This window comes from Globicephala melas, chromosome 19 (genome assembly GCF_963455315.2).
Source record: "Globicephala melas chromosome 19, mGloMel1.2, whole genome shotgun sequence".
Lineage (NCBI taxonomy): Eukaryota > Metazoa > Chordata > Mammalia > Artiodactyla > Delphinidae > Globicephala > Globicephala melas.
Window position 1 is genome coordinate 29,124,595 of NC_083332.1, and position 21,819 is coordinate 29,146,413.

Consider the following 21,819-nt stretch of genomic DNA (forward strand, 5'->3'; position numbering starts at 1 on the left):
AGATTCTAGAGCCTCCTGAAGATGCCACTCAGACTGCTCTAGGGATTGCCTCAGGGCTTGCTGTTATTCACTTCTTCTGGTGCCTACTTGCATTTGAAAAAAATCAAACAGTACAAAAGGCTGTATAAATCCCTATACCTCAGACCTCAGTCCCACCCCCTCCCCCCAGAGGAAACCACTGCGAGCAGTTTTTATGTATTCTTCCAGAAATTTGTCTTGCATATACACACAGATTTAAGTCCCTAGAAGGGGTGAGTCAGACAGCAGCAGAAACTTACTACTATACTCACTGCATCATGCATGCCGTAACTTCCCAACTGTGTCATGTGTCAGTTGCTGCGTGCCCGGGTTTGGGGTCCGCTCTCTGCTCAAGTCTTCCAGCTGCCTGGTGTGTAGCCTTTTGGTCTGCAAAGCTCGATTATTAGAGTAAGCTGAGTCTTTTTCCTTTAAGTGTTAATTTTCTTTAATGATATTTTTCCTTGTTATAAAAATATACAATGGTAATTAACGTGTATGCATTTTAAATGATAGACTATATATATATCAGTGTATACTTTAAAAAAAGTGAGTCTCTTCCCAGCCCAAAATTCACTCACCAGGTTTAGTCACCATAAACAGTATGGTATATAGACCATGTTCTGTGGGGCGAAGCTTTGGGGAAATACACGTGTGTATTTTTCACATGGAAAATATAAAGACGATGACAAGTGACCTGTAATCTCGCCCAACAGATAATGATGATTCCTGTTAGAAAAGCAGACAAACAAATAAGCACTAGTGGTTTTAAAAAAATTACAAGATTATACAGAGTGATATGAAATAAAAAACTAAAGTGTCCCTACCTCTCCTGCCATGCCCTGTCCCCACAGCCATCACTGTTAACAGTTCTCCTTCCAGAAAACTTGTAATGCAAATAGAAACATATGGTGACTCTCTCTCTTTGTGTGTGTGTTTTTATTACTTTATTTTATTTTTTAAAATTTATTTTATTTATTTATTTGGCTGCGCCGGGTCTTAGCTGTGGCGCGCGGGATCTTCGTTGCGGCATGTGGGATCTCTTTCCCTGACCAGGGATCGAACCTGGGCCCCCTGCATTGGGAGCATGGAGTCTTACCCGCTGGACCACCGGGGAAGTCCCTGTGTGTGTCTTTTTAATGTACATGAAAGGGATCCTTTCTTTTAAACATAACAAATCTTAGATCTTTCTCTCTCGGCTCATTTAGCTCTTCATCATTCTTTTTAATGGGTTATTGGCTATAGTTCAAGGGAAGGTCAATGAGTACTCCTATGATTATTTAATTGGATCCCATTGATGGACATCGAAGCTGTTTCTCAATTATTTAGTATCCTAAATCATGCTGTGGTGAATATCCTTGTTCCCTCATGGAAATATTTCTGAAGGGTGAAAAGAAGGGGATTTGTTTTTAAACAGCTGCACGTATTTCATGCAGATATTCAACTGGATGAGTTTGGACATACGCAGCCCCCCATGAAACCATTACTGCAGTCAAGGTGATAGATATCCAGCACCTGCACAAGTTTCCTTGTGTCCCTCACTTGTTTTGTGGTACGAATACAACATGAAATCTACCCTCTTAACAAATTTTTAAGTGCATAACACAGTATTGTTAACTATAGACACTGTGTTGTACAGCATATCTATAGAACTTATTCATCTTGTTTAACTGAAACTGTATACCCATTGAACAACTCCCCACCCACACCCCTATGCCAGCCCCTGGCATCCACCATTCTGTTCTCTGCTTCTGTGAGTTTGTTTTAAATATTGCCTATAAGTGGAATCATGCAGTATGTGTCTTTCTCTGATTGGCTTATTTTACTTAACATAATGTCCTTCAGGTTTGTCTATGTTGCAAATGGCAAGATTTCCTTTTTTAAGGCTGAATAACATGTCATTATAGATATAGACCATGTTTTCTTTATCTGTTCATCTGTCAATGTACATTTCGGTTGTTTCCATATCTTGGCTATTGTGAATAATGCTGCAGTAAACATGGGACTGCAGATAAGATACTCTTCCAGATCCTGATTTTAATGAAATAATGGGATTTTAAAAATTATTTATATAAGCATTATTTATCACTAATTAATACAACAACCTCTGGAGAGGTTGTAGTAATTTATATTTTTACATACAGCATGTGAGTGCCTTTTCCATATGTCCTTGTCAAAATTGGTTATTATTAATCTTAAAATTTGGGGGGGGAAGTAATTGAATAGAACTTTGTCAATGCCTTCATGTAAATCTGAAGTTATAATTAATGAGGACTTCAGTTATGGAAACTGGAAAGCTTGCCCTTGATGTGGCAGTGTTTTCAGGCACATTGCAAGCTGGACAGGTGTCCCTCAGGAAGCAGGGTTAGCCCCTGAACAGATTTTGGCTGAACTGCAGGGGGCAGTGTTGAGCAGCGGGGCCAGCAGTGGGTGATCTGCCTGCCTTGGCCTGGAGGCATCAGGGAGACTGCCATGTTGCCTCTGGTTTTGAGGGTACAGAAGCTCCTAAGAGACTCACACCGCCACCCTGGGCAACCCAGCTGAAAGGGTGTGAAGCAGTTCTTCCCTTTGATAGCCAGAGAAACGGAGCCTTTGAGGGCCATTTTGAAAGGCTAACATTTCTCCCTGGTGGAACTTTTCTCAGAGCAGAAGCAATTTTTTTTTTTTCATGTCTCTGTTTTGACCTAAATTATCTGTGGGGTTGTACTTTTTAAAATACAGAAGCTATTTTTTGTTGATATTTCTTCCTTGTCACTTTAAATTTTTGTATTAGCATTAATTTTGAGATTAATGTAAATTTTACCCCAGCAAATTAATTTTGATTCTGTTTTTTTGGGGGGTGGTATCCTCTCCAGTTGTATAGCAGCACCTACTTTATCATATTGCTTTTATATTATGTACTTTTCCTTTAAAAACAGGGAGTGGGTGTGCTTTCATGCTCACTTTATCTTATAAAAAGAAAACATTGATATCCTGATAGAGGGCACTGTGTTTTGATCACTCAGGAATTTTGATCACAGGAGAGTTGGATTTTATTAATTTAAGATGAGAAACCGTAAGGCTGCGTATGTAGCATACAGCAATATTTACTAATTAATCATATTGAGTTTTGACCCAGATGTGGGAGAAACTAAAGTTTTCTCTGAGTCATTGATTTCAGAGGCATAAAGTTGCATTAATATGTGAAAGCAAACTTGCAAAGTTTCTCTAGTTTCCAGCCTTTATTAGGTCATCATGTCACTCAGAAGTGTGCCAGGCATGCAGTAGTTACTCCAAAAATGGGATTCAGTTCCTTCAGGATTTTTGAAGCCCCTAGATGTACATGGCACCATGCCAGTAAAATTATGCAGTCCACAGGGATAGAGCCCCTCAGAATTATTTAAAAATCTTTACTGGAAATTTATTTCCTAAATATACCAACATTTCTCACTTAGTTCTTTAAGCATTTTATAAGTAGCTAGTTAAATATAGACGAGATATAGGTAGTGATGTTTGTGTTTGGTGTGGGTAAAGAGATGACCCTGGCAGGCTTGAGATGGGTTCTCTTGTTCTTACTGTTCCAGTACGTTTTTGTTTTAAAAGCCCTCCCTTTTTCCTTTATTCCTCTTTCCCCCTTCCAATATGGCAAATGCAAATCTACAGATAAGCTGTAGAACCATATTTTCCTAAATGGGAAGATGGTTCCATGGATTTTTAAAGTTTAGGGTAGTCTTGATTTAAGGATTTGTCACGTAAAACTGTAATATCTTGTCTCCAAATTAATGTGCTAATTAGAAACCTAAAAGCCTAGTGATAAATAGGAATTTTAGAATCTTCTCCACTTTTTACCAAGTTCAGAAATCTCTTATAAGACCTTCGTTTGCTTCCTGGTCATCTAGTTTTTTTTATTTATACTTGTAGTGACGGGGACCTTACTACCTTGCAAGGCAACCCCTTTCCATTTCCCGAAGCTATCATCATTGGAAAGCACTCCCGTTCATCTGCAACCTGCCTGTGGTGGAACAGTGCGGAATATATATATTACACATCACAAAACTACTTCAAATGAGTATTTCTTTTCATCATTAGATGGAAACTACCCAGTGCCAGGATCATGTGTGACTAGCCTTTTTCCTTGTAATGCCCTGAACATAGGCGCTCGGTAGCGTTCTTACTTAGTTTCATATGACTTGAAGATTAACTGGAAGACAGGCTAAATATTTTTTGCCTGTATTTGAATTAGAAAATGTGTAAGTGGGCCTTTGTAGAATAGATAACAGTCAAATTTAGGAGGTTTTTTCCATTGGTTAAAATGGAAGTATTCTACAGTGATATGCTTTCGAACCACAAATAAACTCTGATACATAGCAAATGATCCAGTTAGATAAGAAGTCCATTTATTTTGTTGTTTATTTGTGGCCCTCATCCCTGCCAAAAGTGCAGAAGAGTAAAGCAAGCTGTAAACTCTGTAATGACTAGTCATTTTAGCTGTTGTCTTTAAGAAGCCAAAGGGGATAACCTTAGAGAATATATTAAAACCTGGGAAGCTTAAAAGTAAATCAGAAGATCCTAGGGTACCTAGAAGCATACCAAGGAAGACTTGATTCCACCTGCAGAACTCCCTGGAGTTTTAAAATCCAGTTTTCTGTGGTATTGCACAGTGAACAGGCAGAACGCCGCTATAAACCATTCCTTACCAAATGGCCCAGGATGTGAAACGAAGGGGCTGAAAAGGCTCCCTGTTGCCAACCCCTTGGTCGTGCCTGAGGACACCAAGGCCAGAAAGTGTCAGTTGCTTTTCAAAAAGAACATAGCTGCCCTCAGGCAGAGCCTGAGTCTGGAACTCAAGTTTTTTGGACTCTGTCTAAAAATAAAACATCAGAAGAGGCAGAAACTGTTGATTGCTTACTCAGCCACATTTTAAATGTTATAGCCGGCGGAGGTTGGGACTTAGACATTTTTCTTTCCTTTCTTTAGAACCATTTTGGATCTCCTGGTGTTTCTAGCTTCCTGTGAATCCCGGCCCCGCTCTGGACCTGGATGGGCTTGCCGCTGCAGGCACACCCCTCCTTCCAGATTCTGTTGCTTCGAGGCTGCACTGCCTACCACTGCCCCCCAGCATGCTCCCCTCTGGCACTTGGCACCCATTGCTATTTAACTAGTGCCCTTCTCCTGGCTTCCTGGTCCATCACAGCTGTGCTAGACTGAGACACCACGAGCACAACCTCACTCTGGCTTACCTCCAGCTACCGGGAGCCCGGCCTCCCACCTTGTCTGCGTCCAACACAAGTTTAGCAGATTTCCTTCCGTTTTATATTCAGTTTTCCCTCCTAGAGGTAGCTCTTCACAGTTGTGCCAGCTTGTTAAGGAATGCTATTTTCGTCTTCTTCTATTCTGCAGTAGTAATTGACTACACCCAGCCCCTCAGCCAGCCTAGTTTTTCCTTTCATCTTGTTCATTGATGCCCCCAGCCGCTCAGGCCTCAGCCCTTGCAGGTGTCCCCGCTCCTGTCTTTCCATTGCTGGTCATGCCCTGCGGCCCAGCCATTGTGTCCGTGTGTGTGGCGCTTCTGGAGCCCATTTCTTTCCTTCCACCATCCTCCAGGCCTTCAGCTAGTTAGTTCTTCTACAGTTGCAGTAATTTATGAGCCATTCCTCCGCCTCCAGTCTCGTCTCTTTCCCAATCCATTGTTTGCACCACTGCCAGATGAATCTTCTTAAAATGCTCCATTTTTAAAGTCAGTCTTTCCCGGGTCCCTCTCAGAAGCATTTAAATAGTTCCGTTACCACCGGGGAAGGTCTGAACTTCTTAGCTTTTCGTTCAAAGCCTGCTGTCATCAGGTGCTGCCTTCCTCTCAGCTGCTGTTCCTCCCTTTACTCCTCCCTCCGCCACAGGCTGTGCCCTTTGCTCGGTGCTCCCTGAGTGTGCCTCGTACCTCTCGGTCTCTGGAAGTCTTCTTAGCTCCTTCGTGGAGCCTTGTCTGCCAGCCATTCTTTTCAGGTCTTTGCTGATATTCACTGGCTGACCTATTCATTTGACACTTAATTCACTAAGCAAACATTATGAAAGACACGCTGTTTTGCTCCTGTGAGGAATGGATTACAGAGGGGTTAGAGGGTCATCCGCACTGCCAGGAAGCTTGTCTTTGTCACCTAGATTCTGTATCTTCTTGTGTTCATAGCTACTGGATCAGAAGTGTAAAGGCAGAGGCCAGGCCTTACACTTGAAATTTAAGAAATTTAAAAATCACCAGCACCCGGCAAATATTCTGCACAGGCAGATAAATACGTGCTGTGAGGGCTGCTAGTACACTTCTATTAAGGCTTCTTGGAATTTCTTGTTTTATTTATTTTGGCATTTGGATTAAATTTTGTACGTTCCCATTTTAGCATGAATTGTAACTTTAAAATTAAGGTGAGAAATCTATGAATGTAAAATCATAAGCTGAGTTATCTTATAGACTTAATTAGGGAAGATTTTTTAAGCTAGTGATTTCTCACTAGTCTGGCCCCGCTCATATTAACTTTTCTGCTTTTTTTTTTCAGTCTGCATGAAGAAATAAGTGATTTTTATGAATACATGTCTCCAAGACCAGAGGAGGAGAAGATGCGGATGGAGGTGGTGAACAGGATCGAGAGTGTGATTAAGGAACTCTGGCCCAGTGCTGACGTGAGTACCTGTCTGGGTGGAAGGGTGCTTAGGTGGTAATATCCCTGTGTATGTGCATCTGTTGAGTTGTGATCTAATGAAATTTTAAAAGCAAAGAATTTTCTTCAGCTTTGAGAATTTTGGGCTTCCTAATTATTTGCATTGAATTGGATGACTTACTTAAAACTGTTTCTTTGCAGTACTGAATAGCAGCTACTAACTGCAAACTATTTTTGGGAATCATTACTATAAAGAGAGGAAAGACAAATAAAGCCTCCTTGTAGTAGTGGGTTATTTGGATGTGATGTATCAAAACGCTGTTACTATTTTGTTCCAGCCTGTCAGTATGAACATTACATAATTGTGTACAGCTGAATGAAGATGTCAAGTAGGAATTTCTTATGTCATTTGAAATTCGTTTTCCTAGGCTGATGCAGGCGTGTGTTCTACTTTCCTGAAACTGCTGTTTTCTTCTCTTTTTCTAATCACTCCTTGCCTCCCAGTATAGCTCCCACCCAGTGAACAAAACTTTTGCCCAAGATTTCCTCTGCTTATTTGTGGTTCTTATTGTGGACGCTCACTTTTTAGGGCTCCTTTGAGGGTCTGTTGTACAATTTTGTGCATTCGAAGAAGTAACTTATTAGAATCCATTACATTGTACATTGTGTTGTATAGCTTTTCTTTAGACTCCGTCATGGGCTGGTAAAGGTGAAGCCAGGGAAGTTTTTCTGGTCCAGTTGGCAAAACAAAGAAGCTTCAAATAAGATACTGTAGGTACAGGGAAGAGGGGAGGACACTAGCAATGTTTTATTGAGCAGCCACTGTATGCCACGTTGTTCCTCCCATGTGATCTAGATTGACAGCTTTCAACTGGGGACAAGTTTCTCCCCCAGGAGGCATCTGGCAATGTCAGAGACATTTTTTATTATCGTGACTGGTGAGGTGCTCCTGGCATATAATGAGTAGAGGCCAGGGAGGTTGCTAAACATCACATGATGCACAGGACAGCTCCTCAACACAAAGAATTATCTGCCCCGGAAGCCAGCAGTGCTGAAGTTGAGAAACCCTGATCTAAATCAGTCCTCCTCCTTCTGAGGTGGGGGATTTTATCCACAATTTTTTTGCAGATGAGGCGCACGAGGCTGTGATTAGGTTCCTGGGTCCATCTCACCTCAAAAGTTGAACTGTTTTCATTGTTCATCCTTTATTGCAATTACTTGCAAACACATATTTGCCTGAGTCTTCCACTGTTCTCTGTGATTTGAGATAGGATACGTCCTGATTTTATGCCACGGCATGATGTTATAATGACAGTGCCTGGTGTTCTCTGTGGAGATGGCCTACAGGCTGGCACTTGTCCTGGAACTGAAGTAGTCTGACCCTAATTCAGTAATCTATGCGAAGATTCCTTTTGAGAGAACAAAAGTTAAGGATTTGTGATTATATCTCTAGATTATCAGGGAACATTAGTGACCTGAACATTACTTTTGAGAGGTTTCTATTTAAGTCTACATATTTGAACCTAATAAGTTTAAGCTATTTTCCGAATGTCTGCCTATAAGCCACGGGATCCCGCTTCATGAAAGCATGGTGTTAGAAAAACAATGCTCTTGTAGTACTAAAAATTACCAGTAGAGGGTGGCAAAACCCTGCATTTCTCCATAGCTTGGTGGCTTTTCATCTGATATTTTAATATAACAATTTTTTCTCTTTTAGGTCCAGATATTTGGAAGTTTTAAAACTGGCCTGTATTTACCTACTAGGTTAGTACATTTATGGCACTTATAAGGGATTGTACATTTTTTTAGAGTGTATGCGCTTTGACTGTTGAATGTGTAAGAGTTGAAACAAAGCAGGTTTATGAAACAAAAATTCACTTACCTGTATTTTATTTGAATTATCTTGAAGTAGAATATCACTGCAGATAACTGCTCAACCCTGTAACTTAACCCACTAACACAGATGTTAATGTCATATTATGGTAAAACACCTGATTATGCTCTAGAACTTTGTATTCTCTGGAATGCCAGGTCTCTCATTTTTTATTGAGAACTCATACTATTAGCTCCTGTTCCAGTGTTCTGATTCAGAAAATCAGGGTACAGACTCTTCTCTGAGGGAAGTCTTGGTCTTTTCAGGCCTCTTGTTTGTTTCGGTCTTCTCAAATGAGGGCTGTCTTGGCCCATAGCTGGGGGTGGGGTGTGTGTGTTGGGGGTGATTTTGGGGGTTAGTAAGACTTCCTTGAGGAGTGAGTACCTGTCCTCTAAGAATTGAAATGCTGTGGTCTTTACGAAGCAAAAACATTTATGATGTTTTTGTTTTTATTGTGGTAAGAGCACTCAACCTGAGATTTACCCTTTTAACAAATGTTCAAGCGCACTCTAGGCATCCATCATGTTTTTCATTTGAGTTTGATTCACTCTACTTTACCCAAACTTAAAATGTGTTAAAGTGGATGGATCCTAGCAATTTCCATTCTTCCCATTGCTGTCTTAGGCCTACAAAAGCCATAAAATATTCAATTTGAGTCCATTAATATTTTTCCTTACTTAGGTTCTGAGCCTCAGCAAAACCTGAGTCACTCTTTCTAATAATTTAATTAAATGTTATGAACAGTACTACATTTACCTAGTTCAGATTTGAAAAGAGCACACACACAATTACAATGCAAAGTCTGGATCCCACCGCTCTCCCCCAGTTTCTCTCCTTGGAGGAGCTGCTATTACCAGTTCTTTGCATATCCTTCCAGAGATATTCTATGCATATAAAAGGAAATGTGTGTTTCTTCCTTTTGTACACAAATGGTAGCATACTAGATACACTGCCTGCATCTTGCTTTTTATACTTAATAACGTAAGTCACAATCAGTTAACCTCATTCACTTGGAAGGTCTTAAGTTTTTTAGTACCAGAAGCCTTTATGAACAGGAAACGTTAACTGGTGTTTTTGAGGTGTTACTTCTTTTAAAATCACCCCGGGAAATGACCAGGAGAAGGAGGAGGTTGTTAAAATCACCAGTTTCCACTTCCTCTCTAAACACAGTCCTCACCAACACATTTAGTCTTCATGGGCAGGGTGAGAAATAGAGTTCCATTGTACTAACCTGCTGCCTGTAGCTTGAATGAGTTTAAGTACAGTTTCTCACTTCTTGAAACAACTCTTGGGTGTGCTCTGTGTTCAGTGACATCGATCTTGTGGTGTTTGGGAAGTGGGAGAACCTACCCCTCTGGACCCTGGAAGAAGCTCTTCGGAAGCATAAGGTTGCAGATGAGGATTCGGTGAAAGTTCTAGACAAAGCAACTGTAAGTTCTTCAGCATTTCATCTTAAACTCTCTAGGTTACTTATACATGAAACTTGTAAAATTAAAATTTAATTTTGGTGAGCACCGTCGGATTGGGAGTGAATTATTCCTTCCTTTTGTTCATGATCACAGTGTTTGTACATAAAAAGTTGTGTTTGTGAGACAAATGAATTATTCTGGTTGTACATTTCTTTAAAAAATATTATTCAATTTATCATACATAATACTGTAGAGATTTTTTAATATAAAAAACATAAGTAAAAATGCGGATATCTGATAAAGTTTATAGTTGTACAGCTGTTGCTTTTCTATCATATTTTGTATCCTTGAAGAATTGTATTAATTGAAATTTTGTAAATCAAGTCATATTTTAACTAACGGAATGGACATTAAAGAATTTTCACAGAAGCTCATTTTAGAAATAAATATATCTATTGGATTTTTGCATATTAGGTTTTATTAGAGCAAAACAACTTGTATTGTTTTTTATTAAAAGCTGTTAATTTGGAAATCCAGTTCCGTACACAAAGTTTGCTGGCCTGAGTTTTCTAATGCATGGTAGAAATAGAGCTTTTTTTTTTTTTTTTAAAGAATTCCTGATATCACATATAAATCATCCTATCATTTTTCATTTGAGAATCATTCTTACATTTTAAGTTCTCTTGTTAGGTTGTTTTTTGGGCTGTTTGCAAAACTGACCAAAAAGGCCAGCGACTTACTGCGTGTGACTTAAGAATCTAGCGGTTTTCTTATTGGAAACGGTTCGGCGCTGTGGGCTGACATTCACAATTCTTGATTTTCTTGAGTTGGAAACTGTTCTCCAAAGTATATTAATGTTGAGAAAGTTTTTGTTACCTGATTTCAGAACTCTCAGTTAGTAGAAACTACAAATATATCGCATGAGGTTAATGCTAAATACGTAATGTAAAATATCTAGAAGGCCAAGTCAGCTGTGGTACGGAGGGTTCAGGATACTCGGTGTTTTTATGTCCTCATGAGGAGGTGAAGACCTCAAGTCTGATAACCTTCCATCCCCTGATTTTGTCATTTGATTTGGTTAAAGTATCTAAATTTTACCTGTCTTCTCTTTCTAGGTACCTATTATTAAATTAACAGATTCTTTTACCGAAGTGAAAGTTGATATCAGCTTTAATGTACAGAATGGTGTGAGAGCAGCTGACCTCATCAAAGATTTTACCAAGGTCAGAGAATTTATAGTGTTTATTCAGTGAAAATGTTAGAAATGGAGTTGTGTTTTGAGATTCTGTTGTGGCGGTGTTCGGATATACTTGGCTAAACTATCTTTATATGTGTATCGCTGACAAATGCTTCTTTTCTGTGCAGTGGTTTTACTTTCCTTGAATCTGCTTGTAATAATCAGTAATTTATAATGTGACCTCAAGTAAGAATTAAGGGTTGAGGAAGCTTTTGAAGAACTTCTCTCCAAGAGTTCAGATTAAGACCCTCTCTAGGGAGCCTTTTCTAGATTTTAATCCCCAAGTCACCTGTAAGATAGGTCCTGCAGGTGTCCTTATCTTACCTTGAAGTGGTTTAAGTCTGTTTCTGCTTATTCTGTTTTCTTCCCAGATAGTGCAGAATTTGTCAACATCATCTTCAGAACATTTCACATGCTTAAACCCATCAGCTTTTTTCTCCCAAAACTAAAACTGTGAACTGCTTTGGCTTATGTAGAATATCATTTCTCTCCATTCACAATGGTTTTTTTTTAAATAAATTTATTTATTTTATTCATTTATTTAATTTTTGGCTGCATTGGGTCTTCTCTGCTGCACGCGGTTTTCTCTAGCTGCTGAGAGCGGGGGCTACTCTTCGTTGCAGTACGCGGGCTTCTCACTGCAGTGGCTTCTCTTGTTGCGGAGCACAGGCCCTAGAGCACGCGGGCTTCAGTAGTTGTGTCGCATGGGCTCAGTAGTGGCAGCACGCGGGCTCTAGAGCACAGGCTCAGTAGTTGTGGCGCACGGGCTTAGTTGCTCCGCGGCATGTGGGATCTTCCCGGACCAGGGCTCGAACCCTGCATTGGCAGGCAGATTCTTAACCACTGTGCCACCAGGGAAGCCCCCACGATGTTTTTTTTTTTTTAGCAGCTCTTCAGGTTCACCTTTTTCTTTTTATGTCAGAAAAAATTTTAACTCTCCTGTGGTAAACATATTCTTGTATAAATGAGCAGAGTATAGAAAAGCAGAAAAAGAAAAGAAATATTATCTGTAATCCCACTCTTTTGGAGGTATTGGGTGTGTATAAAGTTTCTTTTTACCAGAAAGAAACTTTTTTTAAAATTGAGGATAATACGTATGATAAAAAATCTTACCAGTATAAAAGGGTAGTGAAAAGTGAGTCACCCTTACACCTTACATGCTTAGGCCAGCTTCATAGGATGTGCCTTCATCGGCTTTTTTTCTTTGCTTTTTATCCTCTTCTTGAAATTTTTAACAAAAGGAATATAGCACGCTATATACAAGACGTCTAATACTTTTTTTCTAACTTAATATTTTGGTGGGTTTTTCTGTATCAGCACAGTCAGGGTTCCTTCATTCTTTTCACTGACTACATGCTTGTCCCTCATCAGGATTATTGTGCTTTGTGCAGCACTTCCCCGGTGTTGCTTCCAGTGGTTTTTTCTGTTACAGAAAGTGCTTGGTGGACATCCTTCCATGCCTACATCTTTCTTTACACTAATAAATTGTAGGAAGATTCCCGGAAGTGGAATTTCTGGGTCAGAGGATATATGCAGAAAAAATTCTGTTGGAAATTTGCCTAGTTGTTCTTTAAAGAGACTATATTTCTGAGTTCAACTGTAGTGTTTAAAAATGATTATTTCTCCATATTTTTGTTGTTTCTCGTGCTTGCTTACTTTGACATGATTTGCGAAAGTTTAAACTTTTTTCTTTCTCATGGAAGCAGTTTGTTTCCATTGTAAGTGTCAAGAAAAGAGTGGAAATCACTAGTAATTCTGCCGCCCTAGGTGATGGTTGTTGACTTCTTTCTCGATGTTTGTGCTTGCTTTGTTCCCCTCGGCGTCCCTAGCCCAGGGCCTGGCTTGTGGAGAGAACTTAATGAGTGTGTGCCTGAGTGACAGACAGACTCACACTCTCCCTATTGGCCAGCATGGATATTCTCACCCTTCTTTGTAAAGCACAGAAGGTGGGTCTGTGTGTTCACCCGCCCGCATGGAGAACAGCGGGCAGGATGGCTCCTGCTTCTGGGCTCTGCAGAATCATCTGAAGGACCCTGGTCTGCCTATGGAGTGCCACCTGCAAGAAGTGATTCTTCAAAATCCCACTGATTTAGTGCTTTAAGAGATGGGAATTCCCTGGCGGTCCAGTGGTTAGGACTCTGCGCTTTCACTACATGGGGCCTGGATTCGATCCCTGGTCGGGGAACTAAGATCCTGCAAGCTGGGAGGTGTGGCCAAAAAAAAAAAAAAAAGAAAGAAAGAATTGAGACATTGTCCTGTACTGTTTCTGTTACCTATTTACAATTGAATATTATTCGGTAATGGTCATAAATGAGTGTCACAAAATATGTATTGCTAGCGTTTTTGTCCTGTAGTGAGTGCTTGGCTGCTGTCATTTACGTCTACATGTTTTAGATTTTAGATGTGAGGAGACAATCCTTAATTACTTATAGCTTACTTTTTTATAGCTTGTTTTAAAAATAGAAAATTAAGTATATTACATATGTCCACCAAAGTTTGTAATGTAAGGACCAGTTTATACTTAGAGACCATATATGCTGTTAATGCTTAGAGCTGTTATTGATGTAGGAATTCATTGAAAATACAATTTTCTTTTCCAGAAATATCCTGTATTACCATACTTGGTTTTAGTATTGAAACAGTTCTTATTACAGAGGGACCTTAATGAAGTATTTACAGGTGGAATTGGTTCTTATAGTCTCTTTTTAATGGCAGTGAGTTTCCTTCAGGTAAGTTATACCATACTAGTGTACACTAAACATTTTTTAAAATATATCAGTTGGGAATCATTTTGGAAAAAATTTAAATCAAGCTCTAATTAGAGTGTTTCCCTTGATTACTTACGACTTTTCCCTTTAAACTAGGTACCTTTTTATAATTTAGCAAATAAGTACTTTAAAATCCCTAGGGAAGAATATTTATTTTTAATCCCGTGTGCTCTAGTATTTTTGAGACTTTTCACTGCAAATTTTAGCATGCAAAAGTATGGTGTGGTTTCCATAGGTGTAAATAGTAACACAAATGCCAAAATTAAGAATGTCTTCTAAGCACCTACTCTTGTAAGTTTAGCTGGAGTTGAGATTTGCTGTCTGGTTAAGATGAGTTAGAAGCCTTAATCTCGTCAGTGAGCGTACTTATGTGGCGCAGTGTTGCCAACTGCGTGACTCGCTGGTGAGCCAGAATGACTTCCCTGATGTTGGGCCAAGCCCGCGCTCTCAGCATCCTGGGGCAGCTGTAAAATTCAGCCTTATAAATTGTCCCCCACCAGGTCCCCCCACACCCATGGGACTTTAATTTAGGTTGTCTATAACAGAAGTGCTATTATGATTAGCCTGCTCTAACTCCATGCCCTATTGGCTGCTATGCTAAAGCAAAATTGTAATAATACTGTTTATAGAAGTTAGAATGTCATTTATTATCCTCACCTTGAATTTAGAGAAAGTCCAATATAATTCTTTTTCTTCTCATTTTAGTTACATCCCAGGGAAGATGCTTGCATCCCCAATACAAACTATGGTGTTCTCTTAATAGAATTTTTTGAATTATATGGACGACACTTCAATTATTTAAAGACTGGCATCCGGATAAAGGATGGTGGTTCCTATGTGGCCAAAGATGAAGTACAGAAAAATATGCTAGATGGCTACAGGCCATCCATGCTTTATATTGAAGATCCTTTACAACCAGGTATTGAATTTAGGTAAATTTATGGACATTCAAAGAAAAAGGCATTGGAAATTCCCTGGCAGTCCAGTGGTTAGGACTCACTCCACGCTTTCACTGCTGAGGGCCTGGGTTCAATCCCTGGTCGGGGGAACTGAGATCCCGCAGGCCTCGCAGTGCGGCCAAAAAAAGAAAAAGAAAGAAAAGGGCATTGTCAGTCATCATATTGTACTTTAAACTCTCTTCAGATGAAAAATTAAGCATTAACTTGTAGTAGTCTTTTTTTTTTCCTCAAAAAAAATATATATATATATATTTTTTTGCGGTACGCGGGCCTCTCACTGTTGTGGCCTCTCCTGTTGCGGAGCACAGGCTCCGGACGCACAGGCTCAGCGGCCATGGCTCACGGGCCCAGCCGCTCCGCGGTATGTGGGATCCTCCCGGACTGGGGCACGAACCCGTGTCCCCTGCATCGGCAGGCAGACTCTCAACCACTGCGCCACCAGGGAAGCCCTCAAAATATTTTATAAGCAAACACATGAACATAAACACACACACACAGCAGGAAAACACATTGCATACTTCCAAATGAGTTGAGTTGGGAGTGGAATCCATTCGACTCTTAAAGGCAAAGGAGAATGGGTATTAACTATATGGGTGGGTTTGTGCATCTCCAGTTTGGTGCCATTTTTCTTCTTTCTTGCGTCCTCACTGCTTCTGATTCTAACCAGGTGTCAAACGGCGCTTTAAGTGAGGATTTTGAGGTCCTTAGAGGGAGTGAGCTCGCTCATATGTCTCAGAATTCATGAGGGAAAGGGTACCAAGAGATAGTTTAGTTTCCCTTTGGACCCCTTCTTTTTAATTTTGCATAGTCTCCCTGTGCTTTTTCCAGCTTTATGTTGGCTTAAAAGTGAGCAGAAAATGAATTTCTCTTGTGCTTTCATGATGCTGTGTTTGCTTGCTTGTATCCTAGTTTTTCTGGGCAATATTTTTTCCTGATATAATTGTAAAATATTTAGATTCCGTGTTATCGGACTTCAATGGAAATGCTTTTAGGCATTTGCTTTTAATGTATTGGCCTTGAAAATGAGTAAGGAAAGGGAGTTAAGAGATAGAGTAGTTACCTAGGAGCCCTTTTCTGGCTTGATGAGCCATCTTATAAACATTAATAGTTCTGTGTGGTGACTTCCCTGGCGGTCCAGTGGTTAAGACTCTGCACTTCCAATGTAGGGGGCTCAGGTTCGATCCCTGGTCGGGGAACTAGGATTCCATATGCCGCGCAGTGCGGCCAATAAAAAAAAGAAAGTTCTGTGTTTATTCATTGAGGAAATGTTTACTGGGAGCCTACCCTACATAAAGGACACAAAGGTTTTTTCAGCAAGATGGTCCTTGCTTTTTAGAAGCTCATAATTTAGTGAAGGAGACGTCTGTATACCTACCAAGCAAAAAATAAGTATTTATAATTTAGCTTGGTTTCCCTCTTAGGGAAAACCAGGCAGTTACTTCTTTTATTTGCATGACTGTGTATGGGATAGTCCTGTTGGGCCAGAAGACATCTAGGCAATTTATATGACATAAGAACATATTTATGCGTGATGCACGCGTTTATAGAGTCTGGGGAGCTGTGGGACCGACTGACAGCTCAGATTCTGAGTGCCGCTCTAGCAGGATAGCGAGTGCCCTTGCTCTCCCAGAAGAGGGCTCATAAACATTTAGTTCATTTTAAGCCACGGTAAGTTTTAATATCTTATGTATATATTTCTTTTAAAGGTAATGATGTTGGAAGGAGTTCATATGGGGCCATGCAAGTGAAACAGGCCTTTGATTATGCCTACGTTGTTCTGAGTCATGCTGTATCGCCAATAGCAAAGTACTATCCCAACAACGAAACGGAGAGGTAAAAGTTTAACTAAAATCAGCCCATTGGGTCAAAATTGGTTGTGGCTTCTTATCTTCAAATTAATGTACCTCCCCTCTTTTTTTTTTTTAAACACTTGCAGCATATTAGGTAGAATAATTAGAGTAACAGATGAAGTTGCCACATATAGAGACTGGATATCAAAGCAGTGGGGCTTGCAGAATAGGCCTGAGCCTTCATGCAATGGTAAGAGTTTTTCATCGATTGAGTATTAGAGGCTTTTCTGTGTTGTGTGTGCTTAATGGGAAGAAACGTTTTCCAATCTTTTGCCACTCTTTCAGGAAATGGTGTTACCTTGATAGTAGATACTCAGCAGTTAGATAAATGTAATAATAATCTATCTGAAGAAAATGAAGCCCTTGGAAAATGTAGAAGTAAAACTTCGGAATCTGTTAGTAAACACTCTTCAAACTCTTCATCAGGTCCAGTGTCTTCCTCTTCCGCTACACAGTCCAGCTCTAGTGACGTCGTAAGTATGAAGACGTTGTTTTCTAAACCTAGACCCTTAGGAGTTCTGTTGGGGGTAACTCTATCTAGAGAGACAAGGCTAGCTCATTTTCTTATTTGTTCCTGGGAAATTTTAATAACTTTATGATTGTACTTTTTTTTTTTTTTTTCCTTGCAGTATGCGGGCCTCTCACTGTTGTCGCCTCTCCCGTTGCGGAGCACAGGCTCCGGACGCGCAGGCTCAGTGGCCATGGCCCACGGGCCCAGCCGCTCTGCGGCATGTGGGATCCTCCCGGACCGGGGCACGAACCCGCGTCCCCTGCATCGGCAGGCGGACTCTCAACCACTGCGCCACCAGGGAAGCCCTATGATTATACTTTTTCTCAACATTGTGTTCAAATTTTCAAGCATACAGCCAAAAGTGAAAGGATTTTAGTGAACATCCATATACACCACTAGATTCTACCATTGACATTTTACTGGCTTATCACAGAGCTGTCCATTCATTCACCAGTTCATCTTATTCTTTGATACATTTCAAAGTATTACAGACATTAGCACCCTTCCCACAAAGTACTGTTGTGTGCTTGTCATTAACCACAGTTCAGTGTTTGTCCAGTTTTCTCTTTTGATATAAAATTAACATATAAGGAAATCTTAATTATACATTTACTAAATTTTAACAAATGCATACACATGTGTAACACCAAATCCTAACAAGATACAGACTATTACCATCACCCCAAAGAGTTCCCTCATGATGTTTTCAAGTAAATTCCCAGTCTTACCCTCAGAGGTAACCACCACTACGATTTTCTAATACCACAGATTCGTTTTGTCTGTTTCAAAATTTTATATAAATGGGATATATACTCTCTTGTTCACCATTTAGAAATGTACAACTTAAGTGGTTTTCTTTTAGCATATTTATAATATTGTGCAGCTATACCACTATCTAATTCCAGGACATTTCCATCACCCCAAAAACAAACCTATTAGCAGTCCCTGATTTATTCTCTCCCCCTGTGCCCTGGAAATCCCTAATCTACTTTCTGTCTTATCCTGAGTTTACTTAAAATCAAGATCTATTAATAAAATGGGCTTTATTGGCTTCATTAAGTGTATAACATAAAATAATCTAAATATGGAAGAGGAGGGCTTCCCTGGTAGCGCAGTGGTTGAGAGTCCGCCTGCCGATGCAGGGGACACGGGTTCGTGCCCCGGTTCCTGAAGATCCCACATGCCGCGGAGCGGTTGGGCCCGTGAGCCATGGCCGCTGAGCCTGCACGTCCGGAGCCTGTGCTCCACAACGGGAGAGGCCACAACGCTCTGAGAGGCCCGCGTGCTGCAAAAAAAAAAAAAAAAAATTGTAAATATGGAAGAGGCGTAGTTTTTCGTTGTCGACGATGACCGTTTATCATAATGGAGTCGTAAACGCTCACATGCAGGATCTACCTGTGGGCAGTTGTGGTTCCTAGAGCAGAGCTGTGGAGGACAGAATGCCGAGCTAGATGTCACAGACACAGAGGGGCGAAAGCAGACACAGCCTCGAGAGGGCGCCTTAGGGACTGAGAGTACGTGTCTCTGAAATGCTGGGCAGAGTGTGAGGGGAAAGGTAGAGCTGAGGAAAGAGTAGCAGTCATGGCCCCAGCAGCCCCGAAACAGGTGGGCTCAGACCGGTGTCTCTGGGAAGTCTGGTCCACTCGGTGTGTTCGGTGCAGGGAGCGCTGATTTGTCATCGCAGACTCTTGAGAGACCGAGCTTTGTAAAGTGACTGTTTTGTATTTGGTTGAAGACATTGAATCAGGGACCGGGACCTAGGTCCTCACTCTTTACCATGCTCTTTCCACTCTACCATGGTTCATTTTCTGTAAATAAAAATGCAAATAAACTTGGACCTCTATGAGCTCCTTCAAGGCCGATTAACAAGGTCAGGCGTGGGCAGTGGATTTAACAATGAACAGAAACCCTCTGATAGAATAAGCCACTTTAAATGTTTGGAAGAAAACTTAAGCAGTTAATTTTATAAATTCCTCAGTGTGCTTCCTTTAACTCCCAAATATTTATTAGACTTAGTCCAGAGAGTGCTTAGCTGAAGTTTTTTTCCTTTCTTAATATTGAATGTCTAAATTATTACTGTGTCACATTATAATTCATGTGACTTGTGTTAGGATTCCGACGCGACACCGTGCAAAACCCCGAAACAGCTGCTCTGCCGCCCGTCCACTGGGAACCGGGTAGGGTCGCAGGATGTGTCCTTGGAATCCTCTCAGGCAGGCGGGAAAATGCAGAGCACCCAGACCACTAACATATCCAACAGCACCAACAAATCCCAGGTGTGTGGAATTTGTGTTTTTGATTGTTAATATTGCGTATAGAATATTTAGAGTTTTGTACGTGCATGTACATATATACATATGTATTCATACACATTATGGGTTTAAAGAAAGCTCTAGGTTAAAAAACAAACATATTTTGTTCTAAGAGGTGCCAAAGCACGACAGTGCTTCTAGTAACAGGATGTCCTGAGGATCTTTGTGAGACACCATTGTAACATAAACCTTTGTGGGAATCTAGCACCTGGTCCTTATAAGGTGTCCCGGCCAACCCACCTTATTACAGATTCAGCATAAAAAAAAATTGCTTCAAGTTATACAGAGTTTCAGCTGTACTTGAAGTAAACTCACGTGAAGTTTTTGCATGACCTCGTTGCAGTGCTGTGCACATCTGGGAATAATGTATCCTTTTTTATTTTAAAATTCAATACCTGGTTGCCTGTGTTGAAATGATCAGACAGCAGTCAGCCATGGCCAGCTGACCAGCTTTAGCTTTGACTTAAAAAGGCCACAGAGACACTCTATGGGAAGTTTTTCAGTTGCCTGAAATTTTATTCATCGTGAATAATGAATCAAAATGAGGGGAAGAAGTCATTTCGTACTAGACTCTGGCCTAAGGCCATCACACCCTCTCCCAGTACATCAGGGACCCTGGGGAAGGCCCCTTGGCAGGACAGATTGACTGTTAATGTCAGGCACCTCATGTGTGACTTGACTCGCAGAATCCACTTTACCTGTAGTCATGTGCACCAAACACAGACTCGTTTAGAAATGGCAATTAAAGTGACACGTGATAGCAGGAAAGGAGTGGCCGGCTGTGATGACCCCTGACCTGGCAACACACCTGCATGTCTGACAGCTTCTTCCAGTAATGCCATTTGTTACGTGGTGTATCGGTTGATAGGCTCCTTAAGAAAAGCCTTACATTGCATATACTCTGTTAAGAAGACAGGGCTTCTTCTTAACAGAAGAAGTGGTCTATGTTTTTTGATATTTAAAAGTTTTAGAGCCCGAGAGAGTTAACCCCTGTAGCATCGTTTTCTGCCTGCTAGATAAGTCAGCGTGTTCCTAGTTATGAAAGCTCCCCGAGGTAGGTCTTAGCCAGTGCTCTGTTGAATCTGCAATACTGATGTCTTTTTGACCGCTTTCCTTCTCTGCAGCATGGATCAGCAAGGCTCTTTCGTTCTTCCAGCAAAGGCTTCCAAGGTACAACCCAAACAAGCCATGGTTCCTTGATGACAAACAAACAACATCAAGGCAAATCAAATAATCAGTATTACCATGGCAAAAAGAGGAAACACAAGAGGGACGCCCCCCTCTCAGACCTTTGTAGATAGTCGGCGTTGTACGATGGACTGTCTTCTGTGTGCAATGATCTCATGCTCAGGACAGTTGGATAGGGACTCCTGGGAAACATTCGGGAGCCTTACACTGTTCAGACGTTGATTTAGCAACTGCGTTTTTTCCCAGCTCGCCACGGAATGGATCATGAAGACTGACAACTGCAAAAACAAAAAGCACGCAAAAAAGGGGGGAAAAAAAAGGCTGCTCATTTGATAAGTCATATGCTATAACAGGGTCATTTTAAGATTTAAAGCTTGAATGTAAAATAAATCTATTTCTCATTGGCTTTATGCAGAGTTATAGGGACTAGTATTCAGTGTGGGTAGGGTGACAGAAACAAGAAACAATTTCAGAGGATGGGGTGGGGAAGGAAAACACAGGTATCTTATAGGAAGTCCAGATTTCAAAGGGGAAAGTGATCTGTGCATGTTTTTTTTTTTTTTAATATTTTTGCATATATTTACCATTTTATTGTGTGTATATATAGATGACCATATAGGAAATTGATATTTGTAATAGTGGATTTGTTAATACTTTTTACATAACATTACTGTTTAAATTGTAAACAGATTTTTCTCAGGATTAGTTTGAAAAATAATCTGAATTGTCATCTTAACATCCATCTATAGGGAAGTGATTAGTTCTATTACTCAATTTGTTTCCTCAACATTGAAATGACTTAATAGAACCCTTGTGACCTGCTGCAAAAATTTTCCTCTCTAAAGAAAAGGTTATGGTGGCAAATGACGTTTACTTTATTTTGTAAAAAAACAAAAAACAAACAAAAAAAACATACGTACTATGTACTTTTGTGTAAACACTGAAAAATCTCTAGTCATCTCTAAGAATTGACTTGCAACTGTTTTCTATAGTGCTGTCGTCTTGGGCAATGGGCAATTACATGACTTTGTGTTTGTTTCCTTTGCAGTCTTTTTTTTTTTTTCTTTTCTT

General features: G+C 40.4%; 1 protein-coding gene across 2 annotated transcripts in view; it reads left to right on the top strand.

Annotated features, from left to right (window-relative positions):
* The window catches only part of TENT4B (terminal nucleotidyltransferase 4B), a 60,163-nt gene extending 38,344 nt beyond the window's left edge, over positions 1 to 21,819 (top strand). Inside the window, exons 2-12 of one of the 2 annotated variants that reach the window (XM_030833031.3) lie at positions 6,540 to 6,663; positions 8,359 to 8,405; positions 9,824 to 9,944; positions 11,039 to 11,146; positions 13,761 to 13,889; positions 14,634 to 14,847; positions 16,594 to 16,720; positions 16,824 to 16,927; positions 17,164 to 17,210; positions 19,360 to 19,524; positions 20,685 to 21,819. In XM_030833031.3, the coding sequence (XP_030688891.1) occupies positions 6,540 to 6,663; positions 8,359 to 8,405; positions 9,824 to 9,944; positions 11,039 to 11,146; positions 13,761 to 13,889; positions 14,634 to 14,847; positions 16,594 to 16,720; positions 16,824 to 16,927; positions 17,164 to 17,210; positions 19,360 to 19,524; positions 20,685 to 20,861 (1,363 nt within the window). In that variant the 3' untranslated portion in view covers positions 20,862 to 21,819. Of the gene's footprint in view, positions 1 to 6,539; positions 6,664 to 8,358; positions 8,406 to 9,823; positions 9,945 to 11,038; positions 11,147 to 13,760; positions 13,890 to 14,633; positions 14,848 to 16,593; positions 16,721 to 16,823; positions 16,928 to 17,022; positions 17,211 to 19,359; positions 19,525 to 20,684 lie in introns of both variants that reach the window. The other variant, XM_030833030.2, reaches the window with a different exon arrangement.